At 36.2% G+C, this 24738-nt stretch overlaps 2 protein-coding genes across 2 annotated transcripts; both read right to left on the bottom strand.

Moving 5' to 3' along the window:
* Positions 1-1451: 1451 nt before the first annotated feature.
* LOC129006000 (60S ribosomal protein L10a) lies at positions 1452-9930 on the bottom strand. Its single transcript, XM_054435084.1, has 5 exons — positions 9835-9930; positions 5112-5267; positions 4094-4242; positions 3324-3496; positions 1452-1651 (listed from the first exon to the last, which is right to left on the bottom strand). The coding sequence occupies exons 1-5, from the start codon at positions 9837-9839 to the stop codon at positions 1481-1483; spliced, it is 654 nt and encodes a 217-aa protein (XP_054291059.1). The 5' UTR covers positions 9840-9930; the 3' UTR covers positions 1452-1480.
* A 1544-nt stretch (positions 9931-11474) lies between these two features.
* On the bottom strand, positions 11475-20342 carry LOC129005999 (60S ribosomal protein L10a-like). Its single transcript, XM_054435082.1, has 5 exons — positions 20240-20342; positions 16588-16743; positions 14064-14212; positions 13293-13465; positions 11475-11674 (listed from the first exon to the last, which is right to left on the bottom strand). Exons 1-5 carry the CDS (start codon positions 20242-20244, stop codon positions 11504-11506), a joined length of 654 nt encoding a protein of 217 aa, XP_054291057.1. The 5' UTR covers positions 20245-20342; the 3' UTR covers positions 11475-11503.
* Between the last annotated feature and the right edge of the window lie 4396 nt (positions 20343-24738).

Raw genomic sequence — 24738 nt, 5'->3', positions numbered from 1 at the left:
ATTTTCATAATCATAAAACACCTTTTCAAGCAGCTCAAGTCAAAAGTAAACAAACAGTAAAGATTAAAGAATAAACACCTTTTCAAAATCACAGTGCACAGTTCGCAACTGTAACTGTTGAAAAAAACAACTATCTAAACAGAAACAGGTGCAATAAAGATATACGGTGAAGCTATTACACAAATACCTGTTATCCGAGGAACTGTTCAAAGTCCTTCTGTGCTTGTGGAAGCTGAGGTGCTCGTGGGTACAGAACGTCGAGTGTGATCTGACACATGCCTCACAGGAGTGTCTTCCCTCCAAATCTGATGTATTTAGAAAAAAAAAGTTCCAACTAACAGATGACTTCAGTGATGCCAACCTTAAGAAGACAAAATTCCCTACTCAATTATGACTTACATTTAGATAATTGGGAAACAGTGGAATCAACAGGCTCTTTCAAAAATCGTGATTCAAATTTAGATTATTGGGAAAGAAAGGGTTAATTAGTTTAGTTGTTCTCATACAGTAATTGGGTTGTGGCACCGCAGGCCGCGGCCTTGGAAATGGCGTCGCAAGTTGGGTTGTAACAGCTGTTTGTTTGAAAGCAAAGCAGCTATAGTTCGGCCGCTTAGAAAACGACCTGCGCGCTAATGCTAAACCAATGATGGAGGAGGTCGTAATGGCAATTTGTGTATTTACGAAAGCTCGGTTACTGGATTATTAAAATATCGACTCTGCTTTCAATGTACTGATATAGATTTTCAATTCTTATTGTTTCATTTTCAATATGTTGATAAATTTAAATAAAAAAAGTACGATTTAATGAGTTTTTGTCACCTGTATGCCATGTCATCTTTTGGGATATGGATTTAACCCCCACCCTATTTATTCTTCTTTGAGTCATCTCATTATTTTTTGTACATGGATTTTATCCCAAGAATGGCTAGAATTGTGTTGATAGGCAATGATCAATACTGGTATGCTGCCACTTTTTTTTACATCTTGTCCATTGGTTTCGCCACAGCCTTGTATTAGGAGGCCATGGTTGTAGTCATATTTTACCTTTCTTCAAAACACTAATTTCAGAGATCAGGTAATGATTTAACTGAATCAAGGGTAGCCCAATTCCTGGCATAAATGTTATTATAACTTTTCTGTACATTTTACATTACCAGGGTAAATTTACAGGCTACATTGGATGACTTTTTACACTCTTACTGGCTACCAAATTGCAAAATGGGGCTATTAACCATGTTATTAATAGTGATGCGAAAATCCATACATTAACTTACCAAAGTTTCAAAACCCATCAATAGAGGAGACTATCGTCTAGTTTTAAAACAAAACAATCTTATCAATTTTCATTACTTTACTTACAAGCAATCCCCACATTAATACGCAAGCACCACATATTCTTTTTTTTTTTAGTTTAAGCACAACAGGAAATATATGTAATAAAAGTTCAATACTTAGGTCAATAACATAAAACATTTATTGATTAATACAATCGCTGGGGAGGCCCCATTGATGACTTGATGTGTAGGGACCTGACGTTCTGCCAGTGCTTCTTCAGCAGAGAGACGAGGAAGTTGACGGACAAGTGGACGTTCTGCACAAGCTCGTCCGGAGTCATCCCTACGTGACCCACGGCCACCGACAGACACAACACCTACACAAACAATCTATATGTTAGTACATTTTAATATGAAATTGTTTTTTAGTTACCTATTTAAAATTTTTACTCATGTTGAAGCCTTCTGGAAATTGGTAATCAATTTTAACAAGCTACATACCTTGGAAGTCCACAATTACTCAGTCGAACTTCCGTTGACTAGTTCAGTGACGTGTGACGGCCGGCAAACTATGTTAAATGTCTACCAAGTTATGAGTAGAATATTGTGATTAATATTTTTAAGAAAATTGACGACATTCTATAAATGAAATTTAACGTCCTGTTTTGAAAATTACTACTTGGTAGTCAAAACTAGTTAATGGAAGTTTTACTCCATGCACTCATTTCCCCATTTTTGGCCCTCAAAATGTCAAATAAACTTCACATTTGCCTTGGTGGGATCAAAACAACCGTGAACAGTTTTAATACCCGGGTTTTTGTTTCTCACGTAAAAAAAATTCCCACCGTCGTGTATTGTTTTGTTACGACATACTTGTCCCCATTTTTGGCCCTCAAAATGTTAAATTTTGTTATTTCTTTCTAAATTATTTTGTAAAAACAAGCTCAAAGATATACTATAAGTTATAATTTCTTGTCAAGGGACCTGTATCAAAATAAAATTTTGTATTTATTAAGTTATCAATCAATCAATCGATTATTGAGATGGGGACGCCACCTAGGTTAACTATTAAGATCAAGGGGATTTTGCCAAAATCCTCTCGCTCCTCCGCGAAATAGTGAAAATCAATCTAGCTCAGCAGTATTATTACTATTTTGAGCTAACCTTAGAATAAAACAGTAGGTTTAGGCCTACTACAAGTAAAAATAACTATAAGGTACAGTATTACAAGGAAAACCATGTTGCTTTTAAGATTTCATTTAAAAGGAACAGAGTCCAGCTTACCAGGAGAAATAGTCCCGGGCTAATAAATAGGTACACAATATGAGGTCACAAAAATAACACTAATGTTACGTCCAGTTATAGGCCTTCTTCAAACAGTGGGCTGAACAGATTCAAACACTTGTTTACAACCTACTCAAGAGGCCTAAGGAGTAACATCCGTGTTGTTTGTGATCTTTTATGTATGTATCCACATCCATTAAGGTTGATTCCCAAATGCCAGTCCAGTCACAGTTCCGTTACAGTCAGAGTTCCGTTACAGTTGCATCCGCAATTCCTCAGTCTACTGTCCGTCATCTGGTTTCGGTCAGTCTTCCGTCAATATTGGTAATATTTACAGTGATGTTACAGTAAGAATTTTAAATTTAAACACAATATTCTATCAAATGTCCATCCTCCATCTTGTTACTCAAAATATAAACAAAATTATTTCAATAACAACAACACTATTTTATAACCTCAAACACGTCCGTCAGGCTTTCGAACAATGAACAATCCAAAAATATCGGTGGGAAGAAATCTGAAATTGATTAACGAACGCCGGCAGCGCAACTGACAGACCTGCGCTGGATGAGTGTAGATAGCACAATGGAAAATCCATTATTGGCTTTGACGTGACTGGCCTGTGACATGTGTGGATCGACCTTTAGCCTCCGTATTTTTAGGTAAGCTAGCTTAACACTTCCTCTCTTCAAAACAATCACCAACCATCCACTTGGAATCTCTTTAAAATCCAAAGGTACATAAAATGTATAAAATGAAACGAACCTTCTTCATCTGGAACTTGATGGTGGCCTTGACTTCATCGATCTTCTGTACCATGGACTCCTGGTGAGATAGCAGACCAGGGAACTTACCAGCCTTGTTCAGACCGGGACCCAACAGACGAGGGATCTGCTTGATCAGAGCGTCACTCGCCAGGAACGCATCGTATTTCTTAGCTGCAAACAAACGTTAACTTTGACAAAACTATAGCAAAGCTAAGCTAGTTCTGAGATTGAATCCTTGAGTACAGAACATGTTGTTAGCTTACAGATGATTTAAATTGTTCATGCATGAGTTGTTAATTATTAAGGGTTTGTTTTTAGTTACTCAGCTGATAAATTGGTACAATAGAACCAATAGTATAATACAGTAAATGTACAGTGTTGATCATACAATGTACAGTAAGACAATAGTAATAGACTAAATTATCAAATCTTTAACTGAATAGCTGCTTATTTGCAATAGCAATATCGAAAACAAGCTGGAAGTCGTTTTGAGAAGTTATCTTTACATATAAAGTATTTTGATTTCTAATTTAGTTCAATAAACAAAGTTGTTGTTGCAGTATGACAAAATATAGTTTGTCACACAGGCCAAACGTGTCTTTTCAACCCTCGCCCATTTTTCAATCTCAGCTTTGACTTGATCGTAAAACTCGAGCACGGGTCAAAAGAGTCACTTTACGCCCTAGTGATGAAATATAGTTTTGCAATTTGGTAATGACTTTGATAACAAAATAAACAAACTATCCAGAAATCGTTGAGATTGCTTACCCAATTTCTTGACCAGTTTCTTGTTCTTGTTGAGCTTCTTCAAAGCCTCAACGTCCATGTAAGGGACATTGTTAGCCTTGGCCTCGTCACAATGCTGTTGGTCCCCAAGGACACACACCTGCATCTTGGGCCGGGGAATGTGCTTCAGCCTAAACAATAATTAGATCAGTTGAGAAACCACCCACGTTTATAAACCAAAAGGCAAAAACCGTTTTGGATGTGACAAGTTTTTCTTCAATACCCTAGATAATAACTGGAAGCAAAAATACTCTTTGGGTTTATTGATCTATAAAATATTGATCTATTGACACTAAACCGGTAGTAAATATCCAAAACAATTGAAACACTATGAAATTTAAATAGGCAATTATTAATAGTTTCAAAATCAAAATCTAGAGTACCTGGCCTGCCAATAACTTTTTACTCTGAAAACACAATTTTGAGAATTATTGTCATGATAACATCTCTAAAGAGAAAATCATAACCTCAAACTGACAATATACGATAGGTTTGTTTAAATTTAGCTGTGCTAGGTTTGTTCACATTATTTCCTGATTTCTCTATCTGATACATTTGTTCAACCATATTTAAGTTATTCAACTATTTTATTTGACGCTAAATAACTACCAAACTTCTACTTAATACAGATGACTGAGTACTAAGAGTACAACCTACATTAAAAAGTCAAAAAAGGACAACAATTAATATGAGCTTACTCACCACAGAGACCCGGGAAGGACAAGACTTATCTAGCGGGAATGTTGCCATTCCCTCCCCAATATTTAAGACCCTGGGTGAGGGTCCGCCGGGTGAGGCCCAGCTCCCTAGAGCACTGAGACTGGATGTTACTGGGTTACTCTGTTGCAATCCAACCACACCGTCCGATCTTTGGTGCAACAAGCTAAAATGTTATCAAAAATTAATTATTTCAATTAGGCGTTCAACCTTATTGAATGCTAAAAATTTGTACCCATTCAACATCCAGTCTCAGTGCTTAGGTAGAAAATCAAGAACATACTTGACAGTGCCAGAAAAACGCTTGTCCTTTTGGGGGTCGTAGTTCTTCAGACCGATTTGTATCTCAACCGTTTCCAGGAAATTCCTCTTCTTCTCCTGCGAGTTGGTGATGACTGCATTGACACACTCGTAGAGAGTGTCACGGGAAACTTTGGACCTGGCATAGAAAATTCACAATCAGCAAAATTCATTGGCAGTTATAATCTTTTGAAATCACAGGCTGGCAAACTTTTTGAGATAAAGACACATGATTAGGAGAAAGCGTGCTAGCCTATTTATTTAACTCCTAAAATGACCTTGAGTAGCCTAGTTTTTGAATAATTCAAAAGTAAAATATCCCAATGTGGAACTGTTAGGTTAGTAAACGACGTTAATAAGATACTAGGCTTTAACATAAATTTAAGAGCAACAAACTAGATGGGCTTTGCTAACATTACAGATTGTGACATCTAAGCTGGCACTTGGCCTAGAGCGGCAGTGTAGGCGGGTGGAGGTAGAGAAAAGACAGGACTGCAAACATTTCCGCTGCCTCACAGGGTTCACTCCCCTTGTTTTAAGTAATTGAGCGCCTTCATATGGGTCGCAAGGACAGTTGATGCAACCTGCATGACGGGATATGTTTTTGAAATAGGTACTAGTAGCAATCGGCCAAATGCCAGCTTATAAGTCACAAGTTGCACCCTACTTAAGTTAAGCAAAGAGAAAACGAGGAATAACACTTGAGCTACGGTATACAGCCAGAGTCATTTAGGGAAGGAATCATCCCATAACTACGAGTCATTTTATTTCCAAGTATTTTTTATTTAGAGTGATCGGAATTCCCGGGTATCAAACAGAATTATAACTTATTCCAAGCTATAGGCCAACAAGGTGGAAAAAGCCCTGGGACAGTTCAAAACTTCAAAGAATAATAAAAGATAAAACTTACGACTATGAAACTTGGTACAAAGTGACTAGGCATAAAGGACATTTTTAACATTATTCAGGGAAACGTTATCTCCTCCGGGAGCCAGCACACAAGGAGTCAGAAGGAAATTAGGTTAAAGAAAAATTCTAACTTAATCTTTGAACGGCTGCCATTTTAGACTCGGTTGTCAGTTTGGGATTGCAGCATTGTACTTTACCACAGACAATAGACCATTAGACATAGACCATAAATGGACTACTTAGCGTAAAGTAATAAAGTAATAAATGGAGGAAACTTAGCGTAGGCTATCACCGAATAATGTGTTAACATTACTTTAACTTAATTTCCAGTAACTTTATGCTAAGATTTGTGATTCCATCTCTGCATTATTGGTGTCCCAGGTTTCTTTCCACCATGTAACTTAAGTTAAACCAACTAACAGATCACAATTCTGAGCGATTAAAGAACTTAGGTAGGTGACCTTTCATATTAATTTTTTGTGTAATTTCTTCACTCACAAATGTGAGCTCTTTTTATCAAATCGGATGAGAAACAAATTATGAATTGGTTAGTGAATAAAGTTACTACCATGTTATATTGCTTATAATTTTATTTACATTCAACGAGTTTTGTTTAACCCCTCGACGGGCGCATTTACAACGTCACAGAGATTGCTAATTTTTACACGAAAATGAAACAAATCTCACTTAATATAGTATTTTTCAGTTCAGAAATGAATAATCTTTCGATTGATGTGCATTTAAACTATTTGGACGCCTTAGGAAAAATTAAAATTCTATGAAAATAACGCATCAGCTGACGACATTGTCATGATGACACAGTCTCTTATTACTGGGAGTCTGTTGTTACGAAATATACAGTAGAACCCCGGTTAACCGAAATAAAGGGGGGAGAGCCGTTTCGGATTACCAATTTTTCGGTTAACCCGGCATATGCTAAAAATAAATAGTCTATTTATTACCACTGTGTGTAGGAAAGATTCATTTAAAACAATTTTATAAAACTGCAGTGTTTTATTTCAGCTACAGAAAGGTTTTTAAGGGGTTAGATAATACTTTAAACTAAACAACTGAAGTTACAGAAGCATTTTGCATTACATAGGCTAACTTATTACTTACATTTTAGCCCTGTATTATTTTATGGAACCGTTTCGGTTAACCCAGGTTTCAGTTAACCGGAGTTCTACTGTAACTTGAAATAATATAATTTGAAAAATTTAATATATTGGTATGTAATATAACTAGAGTATTTTATTAATTATTTATTGTATGAAGATAGACCTGAATGTTTCGCTTCAAGTATTCGTGTAGGTTGTACAACGAATATGTATATGGTTATGGTGATAAAAACCGTTGTATGTATTTTTTTTAGAAACAAGGTACATGTATTGTAGGCTATATTATTTTTTTTTTCATGAAATTGTGCACAATTTGTAGCCTATATTTTGAAAAATATTTTGAGTTCATTGATTTGTGATATAATACGGAATAGGCCTATATATGCATATAAATAGGCTACAGAAAGAATTCCGCTTAGTAAATACCTATACAAAACAATTTTTTTTGGAAAATTAAAATTTCATACCTAAAATTTTATTTATTATCATTTTTATTATTTGTTTTATTTTTTTTATTATTTTTTTCAATTTTTTTTATATAATATGATACATTTACAAACTTATTTACTGCATAAAAATGCGTAGTAAAAAATGTTACGTGACCCATAAAAAACCCTTGCCATTGCCACCACAGCATAAAAAGACCACCAGCTCGAGGATTAACATTGTAAAATCACACCCTTTTCATGCACAATAAGCAAAAAATTAAGTGGCAGTGAATTTTAACAAGAGAGCAGCAAAAAAACCTTTAGACAGTGAATGAACGTTTGACTTATAGGTTCCCATGGTCACCTTAATACGCATAACCTTTGACTATTAAATGGCATAGGTACCTAACTTAATTTCCGCATTTTAAACTTTTAAAGCTTTTACGTAGGCTACCTTTGGATAAAAATGTATATGTAAGTAAAAGTTCAAATATTTGATTGATGGATTACATTTTTACTTTACCAAGTTTTAAGTTACTTAGGTTACCTATATGCGTGTAATTATGATAACAATCAAAAGTAAACACATTAAGTTAGGCTATAACAAGACTTTATTGTTGTTATATTGAGGATGCCTGTGCAACTCGTAAATTGCCTATTTTCGTTTTATAATTCAAATCAATGTCGGCAGGGGGGCGGGGCACAACTATGGTACCTCTTAGGCCCACAGTGTAGCCTTCATATAAGTTTAGTAACCGTGGGCCTGATTCCATGTCAATAAATTCAAGCCTAAACCACATCAAGTTACCCTACAATGCATTCATAACAGTCCCTACACCTACAACCGATAACATAGGCCTAGTCTGACACTTATACCAGGTTGAATTATAAAACTGGCACAATAAGCGGCAAGCAAAAAAACATATAACGGCAGTGGCTACTCTCAGAAACCTCTCACTGGAACATTAATTTACGTCCGGTAACCGACCGTGGATTAGGCGTCCAGCAGTGACGTTGGTTGTGGGTACTGATGTGACGAGTTGGGTTGACTTGAGTCAAGACCCGACTTTAGTCATCTCATTCACAACTCGAGTTGGTACGAACTCGTACAGAGATTGCCAAAGCTGCACCAACACGAAACGTGATGAGTCCGACTCGCAAAACTTAAACGCTATTGAGTCAAGAAACCGAACTCATACAGAGAAAGCCGAACCTTTACGAACTCGAGTATTAACGAGTTGACTAGGTTGACTCGCGAAACTTAACGCTATTGGCTGAATGCGAGTTGAGCCGACTTGCCAAACTATAACCCTAAGTATTGACTCATTGCGAGTCGACCCGAACTCACCGATGGAAGCCGAAGTTTCACGATGATACCGAGTAAAGTCTGACTCAAGTTGGCATGGTCATGAGTCAAGATTGACTTGAGCCAAGAAAACACTTGACACGTCACATCACTCGTTGTGGGGGCCCGGAACACATTATCACGATACGATGTACTGCACGTCGGTGTTGTTGGTGTAGTGGATAGAGTACCCGGCTGATGAGCAAAAGGTACTTAGTTCAGATCCCATCAGAGGTAGGCTAGTTACTTTTGGTCAAAGATTTTACTTCTAGTGCCATTTCTTCTGTAGGCCTAGGCCTAACTGTACATCTTTTTTTGGAATTTGAGGCATTTATAGTTTTATTTTATCAACAGAATTTAACCTTCATTCGTTTTTTTTCATCATCAGCAAGTTTGGTTGGTTGGGTTAAGTTATGATAGTAACTGCTGGACGCATAATCTTCGTCCAGTTACCGGAAGCGTATTGTATACTCTGCCTAGGCTAATTTATAAAAACGCTTTGATGAGCACACTCCTCGTGCGCCACAGGAAAGAGCAGCCAACCAACTTGTCAAGTTAGGCCTACTGTATTGAGGGGCACAAAATACTAGGCTATATTTGCACAGCCCATGAACCCATGTGAAGCCAATTGGGGCTAATTAACTTAGTAGGGCATCACAGTGAAAATACTGCTGTGAAAGTTGCCGTAGTGTGATATGTATTTAGGTTTATGGGTGATAGTGGTATTATAAAAATAAAACCAGAATCTACGTCCCAAAGATAGGCCTAACCTAGCATTGTAGCAAGTTATGCTCACGTTGACCAATGACCTACTACAAGTAAATGACGCTGACATGCGCGTAGAAATATTAACCACTATCTAAAATTGGAAATTAAAATAAGTATAATAATAAATAAAACACTTACGACATGATGTAAGGAGATAAATTCTATCCCTAACCCTACGCTGTAGACGCCACGCGTTCTAGTTTTAGTTTTAGACGAAAAGACCGACGAGACGAAGACGGAGAGAGAGAAAGAAGAAGAAGGAAGAGGAAAGAGAAAGAATGAGACGAGACCTTGCCGCCGTCAGACCGTCACCACTGAGCTAAGTCACCGCCCACCTTCGTCTGTCTAGAAACGGGACAGCGGAATTGAAATCCGAACTGAACATCTGATTGCGGGTTTCTGTCATCACCGAGCCTGTTTTAAATTACGCGGGAACGAAGTACAGTAGCCGTTTAATGTTAAACTAGTGTCCCTGTTGCTCGAAATCGAGCAATTGCTGAGTATTACAGGCGTTATTTTAAAACGAATTTCAACCAAGTCAGCAAGTTTGCAGCAAACTGTTAAATTAGCAAACTTATTGACTGTTTACAATTAACATATGCTCTTCTTCTCACTTTTGATTTCTGACAACAGCTGGAGTTTCATAACAATTTTTGTTTCCAATGTTAATCTTATGGAGAAAATTTAATACTCATATAGATCTATTATTATTACAAGAAGGTCGTAAATCACATTATTGTTTAATTCGTGATTTTGACAAGTTAATGTTCCACTCTACAAAATATGACTATAAGAAGCATTTTTGCAAGTTGTGTTTGCAACATTTTTACACTAATGATATATTAGAATGTCACACAACATATTGTAAAAACTTTGAAGCCCAACGAGTGGAAATGTCTCAACAAGATACATTACAATTTAAAACTATAAATATCAACTTAAAGCTCCATATGTTATTTATGCAGATTTTGAATGCTTTATAAACTCTAACAACCATACTCCATCTGGATTTGCATTTGTTGTAATGAGAGAGTCTAAGATTATTTCTGAAGAGTTATATAGTGGTGAAAATGTTATGGATGTGTTTTTCAAAAGGTCGTTTGAGGCTGTTGATCAAAAAAGTACGATTTAATGAGCTATTGTCACCTGTATGTCATGTTATCTTATGGGACGTGGATTTAAACCCCACCCTATTTATTCTTCTTTGAGTCATCTCATTATTTTTTGTACATGGATTTTATCCCAAGAATGGCTAGAATTGTGTTGATAGGCAATGATCAATTCTGGTATGCTGCCACTTTTTTTACATCTTGTCCATTGGTTTCGCCACAGCCTTGTATTAGGAGGCCATGGTTGTAGTCATATTTTACCATTTATCAAAACACTAAAATTCAGAGATCAGGTAATGATCCAACTGAATCAAGGGTAGCCCAATTCCTGGCATAAATGTTATTATAACTTTTCTGTACATTTTACATTACCAGGGTAAATTTACAGGCTACATTGGATGACTTTTTACACCCTTACTGGCTACCAAATTGCAAAATGGGGCTATTAACCATGTTATTAATAGTGATGCGAAAATCCATCTACATTAACTTACCAAAGTTTCAAAACCCATCAATAGAGGCGACTATCGTCTAGTTTTAAAACAAAACAATCTTATCAATTTTCATTACTTTACTTACAAGCAATCCCCACATTAATACGCAAGCACCACATATTCTTTTTTTTTAGTTTAAGCACAACAGGAAATATATGTAATAAAAGTTCAATACTTAGGTCAATAACATAAAACATTTATTGATTAGTACAATCGCTGGGGAGGCCCCATTGATGACTTGATGTGTAGGGACCTGACGTTCTGCCAGTGCTTCTTCAGCAGAGAGACGAGGAAGTTGACGGACAAGTGGACGTTCTGCACAAGCTCGTCCGGAGTCATCCCTACGTGACCCACGGCCACCGACAGACACAACACCTACACAAACAATCTATATGTTAGTACATTTTAATATAAAATAGTTTTTTAGTTATTTAAAATTTTTACTCATGTTGAAGCCTTCTGGAAATTAGTAATCAATTTTAAAACAAGCTACATACCTTGGAAATCCACAATTACTCAGTTGAACTTCCGTTGACTAGTTCAGTGACGTGTGACGGCCGGCAAACTATGTTAAATGTCTACCAAGTTATGAGTAGAATATTGTGATTAATATTTTTTTTTAAATTGACGACATTCTATGAATGAAATTTAACGTCCTGTTTTGAAAATTACTACTTGGTAGTCAAAACTAGTTAATGGAAGTTTGACTGAGGAATTGTGGATGTCAAGGTATGTAACCTGTTGTAATTTATTGGTTTTTCTCATTGAAGTTTTTAGCTAAGTGTAGACCTACCTACACTCATTTTTCCATTTTTGGCCCTCAAAATGTCTAAATAAAACTAAATAAAGGGGGTTAGTTGTAACTCAGTTTAGTTGTAACACAGTTCACAGTTGTAACACATATGTACTTATGTGTTACCGTTACCTGTAATAAAAATGTTTTTAGTATAACTATTGATTGTACTCAAAACGTTTCTGGGAGTACCGCAAACGAAAAGATAAGCGGAACCAGGGAGGACGGCCCGCGGTGCGATTTATAAAGAACCTCTTTGCGTTACTAATTACTCTATTACACACGACTAGAAAATTTTATTTGAATTTGCTTGGTTATATCCTGAAGATCATCTCATTAGCTACAATTTTGTCGCTTAAAGTTTGCTTCTGACCAAAAAATAGAAAAAATCCTCGCTTAGTAACTTTTTCATGTCAAGATGTGATATTTGTTTAAAACTTTTAGTTGTTAAAATTCAAATTACGATTTAAATAAGATTATATTTATACCGTCAGATTCTGCAGTTAATGCAGATTCCGAATATATAACTTTAATTGCAGTCAATCTATTTTATGCACGGCCAGGAGCGTATTAACAACCGCATGCAAGGCTTGAGGAACTGACATATCTGCGTCGAGTCCCCCTTTGTGGTGGGGGAAGGTTGCTGAAACGGCGCGCTTTTTATCCCAAATCTCCTATCTACCCGGTGTTCCAGTTGTGTTATATACTTCGATGGTCATCTGGTTTCAGTTAGTCTTCCGTCAATATTAGTAATATTGACAGTGAGTGATGTTACAGTAAAGAATTTTAAATTTAAACACAATATTCTATCAAATGTCCATCCTCCATCTTGTTACTCAAAATATAAACAAAATTATTTAAATAACAACAACACTATTTTATAACCTCAAACACGTCCGTCAGGCTTTCGAACAATGAACAATCCAAAAATATCGGTGGGAAGAAATCTGAAATTGATTGACGAACGCCGGCAGGGCAACTGAGAGACCTGCGCTGGATGAGTGTAGATAGCACAATGGAAAATCCATTATTGGCTTTGACGTGACTGGCCTGTGACTTGATATGTGTGGATCGACCTTTAGCCTCCGTATTTTAAGGTAAGCTAGCTTAACACTTCCTCTCTTCAAAACAATTACCAACCATCCACTTGGAATCTCTTTAAAATCCAAAGGTACATAAAATGTATAAAATGAAACGAACCTTCTTCATCTGGAACTTGATGGTGGCCTTGACTTCATCGATCTTCTGTACCATGGACTCCTGGTGAGATAGCAGACCAGGGAACTTACCAGCCTTGTTCAGACCGGGACCCAACAGACGAGGGATCTGCTTGATCAGAGCGTCACTCGCCAGGAACGCATCGTATTTCTTAGCTGCAAACAAACGTTAACTTTGACAAAACCATAGAAAAGCTAAGCTAGTTCTGAGATTGAATCCTTGAGTACAGAACATGTTGTTAGCTTACAGATGATTCAAATTGTTCATGCAAGAGTTGTTAATTATTAAGGGTTCGTTTTTAGTTACTCAGCTGATAAATCAGTACAATTGAACCAATAGTATAATACAGTAAATGTACAGTGTTGATCATACAATGTACAGTAAGACAATCGTAATAGACAAAATTATCAAATCTTTAACTGAACAGCTGCTTATTTGCAATAGCAATATCGAAAACAAGCTGGAAGTCGTTTTGAGAAGTTATATTTACATATAAAGTATTTTGATTTCTAATTTAGTTCAATAAACAAAGTTGTTGTTGCAGTTTGACAAAATATAGTTTATCACACAGGCCAAACGTGTCTTTTCAACCCTCGCTAATTTTTCAATCTCAGCTTTGACTTGCTCGTAAAACTTGAGCACGGGTCAAAAAGAGTCACTTTGCGCCCTAGTGATGAAATATAGTTATGCAATTTGGTAATGACTTTGATAACAAAATAAACAAACTATCCAGAAATCGTTGAGATTGCTTACCCAATTTCTTGACCAGTTTCTTGTTCTTGTTGAGCTTCTTCAAAGCCTCAACGTCCATGTAAGGGACATTGTTAGCCTTGGCCTCGTCACAATGCTGTTGGTCCCCGAGAACACACACCTGCATCTTGGGCCGGGGAATGTTCTTCAGCCTAAACAATAATTAGATCAGTTGAGAAACCACCCACATTTATAAACCATAATAAGGCGAAAACCGTTTTGGATGTGACAAGTTTTTTTTTTAATACTGTTAGATATTTTAATAATGTAACATTTAAATGTAGTAACTCAATTTATACTTTATTTAATCACAATTCTATTATGTAACTAAATCATCATATAAACAATAATAAAATAAGAACAGATGTTTATGAACCACTTATAGCCAGTAGTTTTGGAATGTACACATCAATCCTCCCCCTTGAATTTGGTCGGTAACATGTGATTGACATGCCGTCTCCATATAGATCCATCATCCATTTTCAGAACATAAATTAACCCCTTCGCTTAAACTTATTTTTACACCTAACCGGGCCAAAAAAATGAATTATTTCCATGTAATTTTACACAATTTACAATATTTTTACCTGCACTCAGAATTTTGTATTTGTATATCAAATACTGTTATTTTTCTAATCAGAATTGAATTTAGATTTAAAAAAACAAACATTTTATTGGTTAAAAGTATTTTTATTATTTTTTTATTTCATATAATACAAAAAAAATTGTAAAAAAAATTTTATTTTTGCCATTTTTAAAAATTTTTGACTATAAAAGTTAAAAATATCTTACTGTTCTGCCTTAAAATACTGATTGACATGGGAAGTTTGCTGATTGACCCTGGCTCTTTTCTTGGGGTTGAATTGCACATACCCCAACCTCCCACGAAATTTCATCAAGCTTTCATCTACTGCAATGTTTTCATCGGCCAAATATAACCGTGAAAACTTTTGATTCATGTAATCAATGACATACCTCAGTTTCCACAGTTTGTCATTCTGAGGCTTATTTTTATTATCACAAATGTGGAACATTGTTGATAAGAGCAAAAACCTACGAAAAGGCATAACTTTTTGAAAAAACGGAGTCTCAGTAGTAGCAGTAGGGGCCCAATACGATTGAATGGTCCTTTTCTTCACAAGTGACATCAAAACACACAGACTGTAAAAACATGCCATTTCATCAGGAGTTGTTTCAAACCATTCAGAGAGTAACTGTTTATCTTTACCACTTGCATTATTTTTTTCAATTGTCTCTTCGGCGTATTTGTTCGTTTCTGTAGCAACATGTTGCCAAAAATCATCCTCGCCAAACGTGTTGAATACTTCAACTTCAGATGGAGAAGGACCTAAATTTCTTGCTAAGCTTGCCCTGACACCAGGACAGCCTGTAAAAGGTATTTTGAAAATACTATTGTCTTCTATGGTTTTGGTCCATTTCCAACTTTGTTTGTTCTTTTTCTTAGCTGTTTTAGGTTGGCCCTTAGACCGTTTAGTAGCCTTAGGTAGCACTAAACTAGGATTTTTTCCTTTAGGCCTACCTCTTTGTCTTCCCCTTGATCTACCAATAGTTGCACCTCTACTATACTCAGGTAGGCTACTTGACAAGGAATGGTTTCAATAAAACTAGGTCATCAGCCTCAGCCTCCTCACTGGGTGTAGGAGATAGTGCAGGTGCAATTACCCTACCTCGGTAAATTTTTTCCATAAATCCAACAGGGTTTTCATCATCAGAACTTTGCTGTTCATAGGACACAGGACTAGGCCTATGAGGCACATTTTGAGGGGACATAGGTCGGGCATAACTACAGGAGGGCTGGTCATGCAAACAATCATTATTTACAGGCTTAGGCCTAACATGCAGGTCATGCAAACAATCACTATTTATAACAGGCCTAGGGCTAGCATGCTCTGTCACACCATTATCAGCTAAATCTTGAGGTTCACAGTCAGCAATACTTATACTATTGCATGCTTCACTTACGTGTTCATTGTTTATTTCCAATTCATCATCACTCTCAAGCCTTTCTTCAAATAAATAACAATCACTGTCTGAGTCACTGTCACATGCAATAAGTTTAGCAATTTCACTTTCGTCCAATTCCCTACCACACTCATCAACAAATAAAAAGTTACTCATCTTATTTATTTTATAAAACAACTATTTACAAACGAAAAATAGAATTCAACAATTAATATGAGCTTACTCACCACAGAGACCCGGGAAGGACAATACTTATCTAGCGGGAATGTTGCCATTCCCTCCCCAATATTTAAGACCCTGGGTGAGGGTCCGCCGGGTGAGGCCCAGCTCCCTAGAGCACCGAGACTGGATGTTACTGGGTTACTCTGTTGCAAGAGATATTAAAATCTCCATCATTTCAATCCAACCACCGATCTATGGTGCAACGAGCTAAGATGTTTTCGAAATTATTTCAATTATTCGTTCAACCTAATCAAATACTACAAATTTGTACCAATCTTTCAACATCCAATCTCAGTGCTTAGGTAGAAAATCAAGAACATACTTGACAGTGCCAGAAAAACGCTTGTCCTTTGTGGGGTCGTAGTTCTTCAGACCGATTTGTATCTCAACCGTTTCCAGGAAATGCCTCTTCTTCTCCTGCGAGTTGGTGAGGACTGCATTGACACAATCGTAGAGAGTGTCACGGGAAACTTTGGACCTGGCATAGAAAATTCACGATCAGCAAAATTCATTGGCAGTTATAATCTTTTGAAATCACAGGCTGGCAAACTTTTTGAGATAAAGACACAGGATTAGGAGAAAGCGTGCTAGCCTATTATTTTTAACTCCTAAAATGACCTTGAGTAGCCTAGTTTTTGATTAATTCAAAAGTAAAATATCCCAATGTGGAACTGTTAGGTTAGTAATCAACTTTAATAAGAAGGTAGGCTTTAACATAAATTTAAGAGCAACAAACTAGATGAGATGGGCTTTGCTAAAATTACAGATTGTGACATCTAAGCTGGCACTTGGCCTAGCGCGGCAGTGTAGGCGGGTGGAGGTAGAGAAAAGACCGGACTGCAAACATTTCCGCTGCCTCACAGGGTTCACTCCCCTTGTTTTAAGTACTTGAGCGCCTTCATATGGGTCGCGAGGACAGTTGATGCAACCTGCATGACGGGATATGTTTTTGAAATAGGTACTAGTAGCAATCGGCCAAATGCCAGCTTATAAGTCACAAGCTGCACCCTACTTAAGTTAAGCAAAGAGAAAACAAGGAATGACACTTGAGCTACGGAATACAGCCAGAGTCATTTAGGGAAGGAATCATCCCATAACTACGAGTCATTTTATTTCCAAGTACTTTTTTATTTAGAGTGATCGGAATTCCCGGGTATCAAAGAGAATTATAACTTATTCCAAGCTATAGGCCAACAAGGTGGAAAAAAGCCCTGGGACAGTTCTAAACTTCAAAGAATAATAAAGATAAAACTTACGAAACTTGGTACAAAGTGACTACCTAGGCATAAAGGACATTTTTTAACATTATTCAGGGAAACGTTATCTCCTCCGGGAGCCAGCACACAAGGAGTCAGAAGGAAATTAGGTTAAAGAAAAATTCTAACTTAATCTTTGAACGGCTGCCATTTTAGACTCGGTTGTCAGTTTGGGATTGCAGCATTGTACTTTACCACAGACAATAGACCATTAGACATAGACGTAGGCCTAAGTTATGTAGTTTTACTAACAAAGATCTTTAATTTTAGGTATCAACCTATCCTTGTAAGATTGTCTTCTGACTACTGATGGGCCATCACCCTGAGGAGGAAACTTAGCGTAGGCTACCACTGAATAATGTGTTAACATTACTTTAACTTAATTTCCAGTAACTTTATGCTAAGATTTGTGATTCCATCTCTGCATTAATGGTGTCCCAGGTTTTTTTCCACCATGTAACTTAAGTTAAACCAACTAACACATCACAATTCTGAGCAATTAAAAAACTTAGGTAGGTAACCTTTCATATTACCTAATTTTTTATGTAATTTCTTCATCACTCACAAATGTGAGTTCCTTTAATCAAATCGGATGAGAAACAAATTATAAATTGGTTAGTGAATAAAGTTACTGCCATGTTATATTGCTTATAATTTTATTTACGTTCAACAAGTTTTGTTTATCCCTCGACGGGCTCATTTTTAAAAATGTGTTAAAAAAAATGTTGCGTGACCCTAAAAAACCCTTGCCATTGCCACCACAGCATAAATAGACCGTCAGCTCGAGGATTAACATTGTAAAATCACACCCTTTTCATGCAAAATAAGCAAAAAACCAAGTGGCAGTGAATTTTAGAAAGAGAGCAGCAAAAAAACCTTAAAAGACAGTGAAAGAATGTTTGACTTATCCTATAGGTTCCCATGGTCACCTTAATACGCATAACCTTTGACTAATAAATGGCATAACTTAATTTCCGAATTTTTCTATGCAAACTTTTAAAGCTTTTATATAGGCTACCTTTGGATATAAATGTATATGTAAGTAAAAGTTCAAATATTTGATTGATGGATTACGTTTTTACTTTATACCAAGTTTTAAGTTACTTAGGTTACCTATATGCGTGTAATTTTAATAACAATCAAAAGTAAACACATTAAGTTAGGCTATGCCTAACAATTCTTGTAAATTGCCTATTTTTGTTTTAAAATTCAAGTCAATGTCGGCAGGGAGGAGGGGGGGGGCACAACTACAGTACCTCTTGGGCCCACAGTGTAGCCTGTCATATAAGTTTAGTAACCGTGGGCCTGATTCCATGTCAATAAATTCAAGCCTAAACCACATCAAGTTACCCTACAATACATTCACGACAGTCCCTACACCTACAACCGATAAAATAGGCCTAGTATGACACTTATACCAGATTGAATTATAAAACTAGCGCAATTAACGGCTAGCAAAACAGCAGTGGTTACCCTCAGAAACCTCTCACTGTAACATTAATTTATCTGTGGATTAGGCGTCCAGCGGTGACGTCACCGGGTTGTAGGTAAGTTAGTGATGTGACGAGTTGAGTTGACTCGAGTCATCTAATTCACGTCTCGAGTTGGTATGAACTCATATGGAGATTGCCAAAGCTTCACAACACGAAACGTGACGAGTCCGACTCGCAAAACTTAATCGCTATATTGGCTCAAAACCTCAAAGCGAGTCAAGAAACCGAACTCATACGGCAAAAGCCGAACCTTTACGAACTCAGGAATTAGCGAGTTGACTAGGTTGACTCGTGAAACGTTAACGCTATTGGCTGAATGCAAGTTGAGCCGACTCGCCAAACTATAACCATATTGGCTCATTGCGAGTCGACCCGAACTCGACCAACGGAAGCCGAAGTTTCACGATGATACCGAGTTGAGTCTGACTCGAGTTGACATAGTAGTGAGTCAAGTTTGACTCGAGTCAAGAAAATACTCGACTCGTCACATCACTAAGTTAAGTTAGTTGTGGGGGCCCGGAACACATTATCACGATACGATGTACTGCCCGTCGGTGTTGTTGGTGTAGTGGATAGAGTACCCGGCTGATGAGCAAAAGGTACTTAGTTCGGATCCCATCAGAGGTAAAACTTAGTTACTTTTGGTCAATGATTTTACTTCTAGTGCCATTTCTTCTGTAGGCCTAAGTTAGGCCTAACTGTACATCTTTTTTTGGAATTTGACGCATTTATACTTAGTTTTATTTTATCAACAGAATTAATCTTCGTCCAGTTACCAGAAATGTGTACTCTGCCTAGGCTAATTTATAAACAGCGCTTTGATGAGCATACTCTTCGTGTGCCACAGGAAAGAGCAGCCAACCAACTTGTCAAGTTAGGCCTACTGTATTAAGGGGCACAAAATAAGTTACTAGGCTATATTTGCACAGCCCATGAACCCAAAACCCATGTGTAGCCAATTGGGGCTAATTAGTAGGGCATCAGCGTGAAAATACTGCCGTGAAAGTTGCCGTAGTGTGATATGTATTTAGGTTTATGGATGATAGGGGTATTATAAAAATAAAACCAGAATCTCCTAAGATAGCCTAGGCCTAACCTAGCAAGTTATGCTCACGTTGACCAATAATCTACTACAAGTAAAATGAAGCTGAAATACGCGTAGAAATATTAACCGCTATCTAAAATTGTAAATTAAAATAAGTATAATAATAAATAAAACACTCACGACATGTTGTAAGGAGATAAATTCTATTCCTAACCCTACGCTGTAGACGCCACGACTCACGAGTCTCACGTCAGTCACGTCACGAGTTCTAGTCTAGAAGAAAAGAAAAGACCGACGACGAAGGAGAGAAAGAAGAAGAAAAAAATGAGCGTTATCGAATGAAGGAATGATGGGATTGGGAATCTTTCTTATGAACTCTTCTCCACCGGAAGCTTTATCACAGACTAAAAGAAAAATAAAATAATATATCATGAAAATATTCTACTACTGTAAAAACTAGTTGCTCTAAAGTTAGAAGTTAAAATGGCAAAAAAGAAAAGGTATAAATAAAAAGAAAAGAACAGAAAAGGTATTAATAAGGCAATATACTAAGTAATTAAACCATTGATTATACATCCCCCGATTACTAATCAATCCGTTTGGATCATTCCTTAATCATAGAGTTTTCAAACAATTCCTTAAAAATGCCAATGGTGTCACAGCTCGGACTAAAATGGGTACTTTTGTCCTCTTCACTGTCGCTACTCAACAGGTATTTTCAGGGCCGTACTCAGAATGGGTTTCCCACTTCCATACAGTTTTGCCGGGGCTCGCGGGCTGGGCCCCACCAAACATATACTATGAAGTATATGTTATGTATACTTATGGAAGGTGTGGTGGAGGGGGGGTCCGGCCTAATATCTTTACCGAGGCTTGCTAAAGCTGGCTACGGCCCTGGGTATTTTTGTATGCCTAACTTATGTATTTTTTTTTAATGGTACAATCGTAGAAAATATAAATTGGTTTTTTATGACGTGTTCCTTGGGGGGGGGCAAACACCGGGGGTATGGGGAGTATAGAATACCCCCCAGTAAAAGGGGGGGTCCTCCACCGGAAAATGTTGCAGTTTTGAAACAAAAAGAGGGGTTTAAGCTTATTTTAATGCTCAAAAACACTTAAAAAAAAATATGAATAAAATTGATTTAAATTCAGGCAGAAAATTAATGAAATTAACAATATTATTGACAACAGACAGAAACATAATAATATGTTGCATTGTAAGTTAGTCCATCTAAGAAATGTGATCAATAGTTCCATGATGTATTAATATTATGTTTGTTATTAGATTCATGACCTATTTCTCTTGTAGAACATTTAGACCTATAGCCATGATTACAGTGTCGTATTCATAGCCTATAGCTTTAGCTTATAACAGTTTGGTTTTTAAATATTATTTAAGTAGGTACTTAAAAGCAAATCAAATTTATTATTAATAAAATAATTTGACACAAAAGTGCAAAAGGTTCTATTTAACTATATTACACTGATAGTCTACAATGTTCAAAATAAATTACGTATAATTGATGCAATGCACATGTACAATTTTAATGCTTGAATAATTCATAAAATTAAATGAAAAAGCAATGCTTCTAAACAAATCTGCATGTTTATGTATATATAAACTTGAAGTAAGTGGTTGATTGTACAGAACCAAACAGAAAAGTAAATGAATAACAAAACTACTAATTTATGTAAACTCAAAATGTGCTACTGAGACACTAAAAAAAATATTTTTGTTTCAAATTACTGTACAAGAATAGGCAGATTTTTGTCTGCCGTGCTTTTTAGGATTTGATAGAAGAAAATATTTGTTTATTAGCTAGTACAACATATCTTTTCTTCTAGCCCAGGAACCAGCTTGCCCCCCCCCCCCCCAAATGACGCCCCGGTTCCTATTAAAAATTACTCATTTTGCAAAAACTGGAATCATTGACAAACTCATTTGTTATATCTTCTGATCTAGTGTGTAAAATTGTTATTTGAGGGTTTTTAAGATTGTCAAGACACTCTTGTTTTAGAATTTTCATATTTCAAACAATCCCCACCCAAAGAACAAGTTTCAATTTGTTCTTTGCTGTGTAACAACTACCCAATAAATTGTGTATGTAGGTACTGTAGTTGCTACACCAGTGAACAGTCCAAACCCTGGTCTTGTTACTATCTAACGTCGACCTTTATTTAGATTGCATCATTAACTCATAGCCTAATGACAAATGGCATCTGAGTATGAAAACGATCGCACTTGGATTCGAACCAGCGACCTTCAGATTTGAAAGCAATCACTATAACCACTCGGCTACCCAGATAATTAAAATTAATGTTTAGTGGGGGCAACAAAAGTATGGCCATGCTCGAAGAATCCTGTACAGTGAAAAGGATAATTAAGACTACGACTTTGGTCTTCCCAGCGGGCAAGTGTCTCGTGGTTGTCTATTTGTACCTAATTCTCTTCAGTATATTTTCATCCTCACTTCTAATTACCCATTTCAATCGGCTACTTAAACTACCTCTGGATCCCTGTAGGGTAAAAGATAAAAAGCGCTTACGGGCATCATAAATAAAAAACCTCCACATTCAGTTTAAAACGATAATTTATTGAAAAATAGGAAAAGTCTTACTATTAGTTCTAACTACACAAATAAAAACTATTAGAAACAAGCTTAGCAATAACCTAAAAGTAATTTTAGAGGGGTTTGACTGCAGATTGTTTAAGCTACACAAAAAGGTAAACAAAGGAAAAGTAAAGGGAATAATGAAAGTGCATTTGCGGCACTTTTGGTACAGAACGATACATGCTAACAATCACAATAATGTCATGACTTTATTCAGAATTTTCCTAGTGGATGTTAAGAGCACCCAAAACTATTAGTACAGTATTTAAATACAAATGTGCCACAAATAAGATAATACAGTACTACCAAACAAAGCTAAATTGAAATACTGTAAGTTAAATCCTTTAACTAATTTGTTTTCTGATGTAGTACAGTAAAATACCCCCGCCGCAGCAAACCTGCAGACTAAGCGAATTTCCATTGACCTGATTGGATTTACACTAAAATGCCTCCATAAAAATAGCACATTTATTTTCTATTTAAATAGAATTAGTTTAACAAGTACCTTAGGTTTGCTGCAACAGGGAGGGTAAAAAAGATTTTTTTATAAAATGATAATAGTTTAGTAAGAAATAAAAGTATTTTCAAAATCGATCAAAATATGTTCATAAACAAGCAAACTACAACAGTTGACTTATTCTCCATAAGAATAACATGGGAATTTTAAAATTACATTTTTTTTAAATTTTCTCCGTAACAATTAGGCGCATAATAACGCTTCAATATACTAAATTATTTGTTTTTTTAAGCTCTACAAAGTGGTTTAAAAAGAAATTGTGAAATTTTGTGTTTTTAGCGGCAAAAATGGGAAAAACCTATTTTTACCCCATAAAACCCCCCATAAACCCCCGTTCCCATAGTCCGATCATGCTGGTTCGCGAACTCATTCAAGTTTATCCCGCCTTACACCTTCAAACCAAATTTTATAAAAATCGGACAAAAATTACTCAAGTTATCGTGCGGATGGACACATATATATATATATATATCTCTATATATAGATATATAAAAATTTGAACGAATGGTGTTTTTGGCCTCTGGGGACATCAAAATGAAAAAGTAAATCGGTCCCGGGCTTAGGTCTTACCATGAGACCTACGGTAATAGCTACTTCCCTATAGGGAAATTCGCTAAAACATACTTGTTTTTGGTAATTTTACAAAGTATCTATCTATATATATAATACGTGAAGCCGTTTTTTGTTAACGCAACTCCTCCCTTATTAGTGGACCAATTTCAACGTTTAAGGTGTCAAAAGATTCGTCTCAATATGTAGTTTTGCAATAAGGTTTTATAATTTTTAAATTCCTACTCCTAAGGGCGTAGGGCTCTCTCAAAGGTCGGGTTTTCTCCATAAGAAATGCATAGAACAATTTTAAAAACAAAAAACAGCTGTTTATAAAACGTAACTTATTAGCTTTTTGGGAGTAAATATTAATGTTTGTAATATTCAGTAGGTAAAACAGTTAAACAATGTTGTTGGAAGAATAGAAAATGCCTTATGTTCAAAGAAGAAATATTGAAAACGGGAGGATGAGACAATTAGTAATATGATATCTTATGCGTATGAGGAGAGTAGTAAATGAGAGGCCTGGTTTGACTGAATTCACCAACACATTCCAGACATTTCAAGTAAAAATTAAGAAGTTCCAAAAACTCATTTGCTATTAAAAGTTTAAGTTTCAATATTAGACAAAACATAAGTGAAGGAATTAGTGTTTATGTAACTTATTCAACGAGTATAGTTACGGTCAAGTTTATTTTTATTATTCAGGAGAGGCAAATAATATACGCTGTTCAAAAAGATCAAATGAAATTTGTATCCAAATCTTATAGCTACAAGAGTTATCCAACCTATTTCGACAAATGAATCCATACTTCCAAAACTTTGGGATAGGAGGAAACTCCACTGAACAACGTGAGAACGTTCTGATGTGGGGCATATAAGTTACTGTGACTGACAGACAACACGTTAAAATACGTTAACCAACTCTCGAATTGAAGCAGATCATTTACCATTCATTAGAAGTTGTCAGTTAAAACTGAGAGCAGAAATAAAGTAGGTGA

Source organism: Macrosteles quadrilineatus, unplaced genomic scaffold (assembly GCF_028750875.1).
Source record: "Macrosteles quadrilineatus isolate MER2022 unplaced genomic scaffold, UCM_ALF_1.0 Scaffold_51__1_contigs__length_872494, whole genome shotgun sequence".
In the NCBI taxonomy this organism is placed as follows: domain Eukaryota; kingdom Metazoa; phylum Arthropoda; class Insecta; order Hemiptera; family Cicadellidae; genus Macrosteles; species Macrosteles quadrilineatus.
The sequence above is the reverse complement of the archived record's forward strand: the minus strand, read 5'-3'. Positions and strand labels throughout refer to the sequence as shown.

Coding starts and splice junctions, on each gene's coding strand:
- LOC129006000 (XM_054435084.1), bottom strand. Junction 4,243..5,111: donor CGTTTTTCTGGCACTGTCAA/GTATGTTCTTGA, acceptor ATTATTGTTTAG/GCTGAAGCACATTCCCCGGC. Junction 3,497..4,093: donor GAAACTGGTCAAGAAATTGG/GTAAGCAATCTC, acceptor GTTTGTTTGCAG/CTAAGAAATACGATGCGTTC.
- LOC129005999 (XM_054435082.1), bottom strand. Junction 13,466..14,063: donor GAAACTGGTCAAGAAATTGG/GTAAGCAATCTC, acceptor GTTTGTTTGCAG/CTAAGAAATACGATGCGTTC. Junction 11,675..13,292: donor TCAAGTTCCAGATGAAGAAG/GTTCGTTTCATT, acceptor TTGTTTGTGTAG/GTGTTGTGTCTGTCGGTGGC.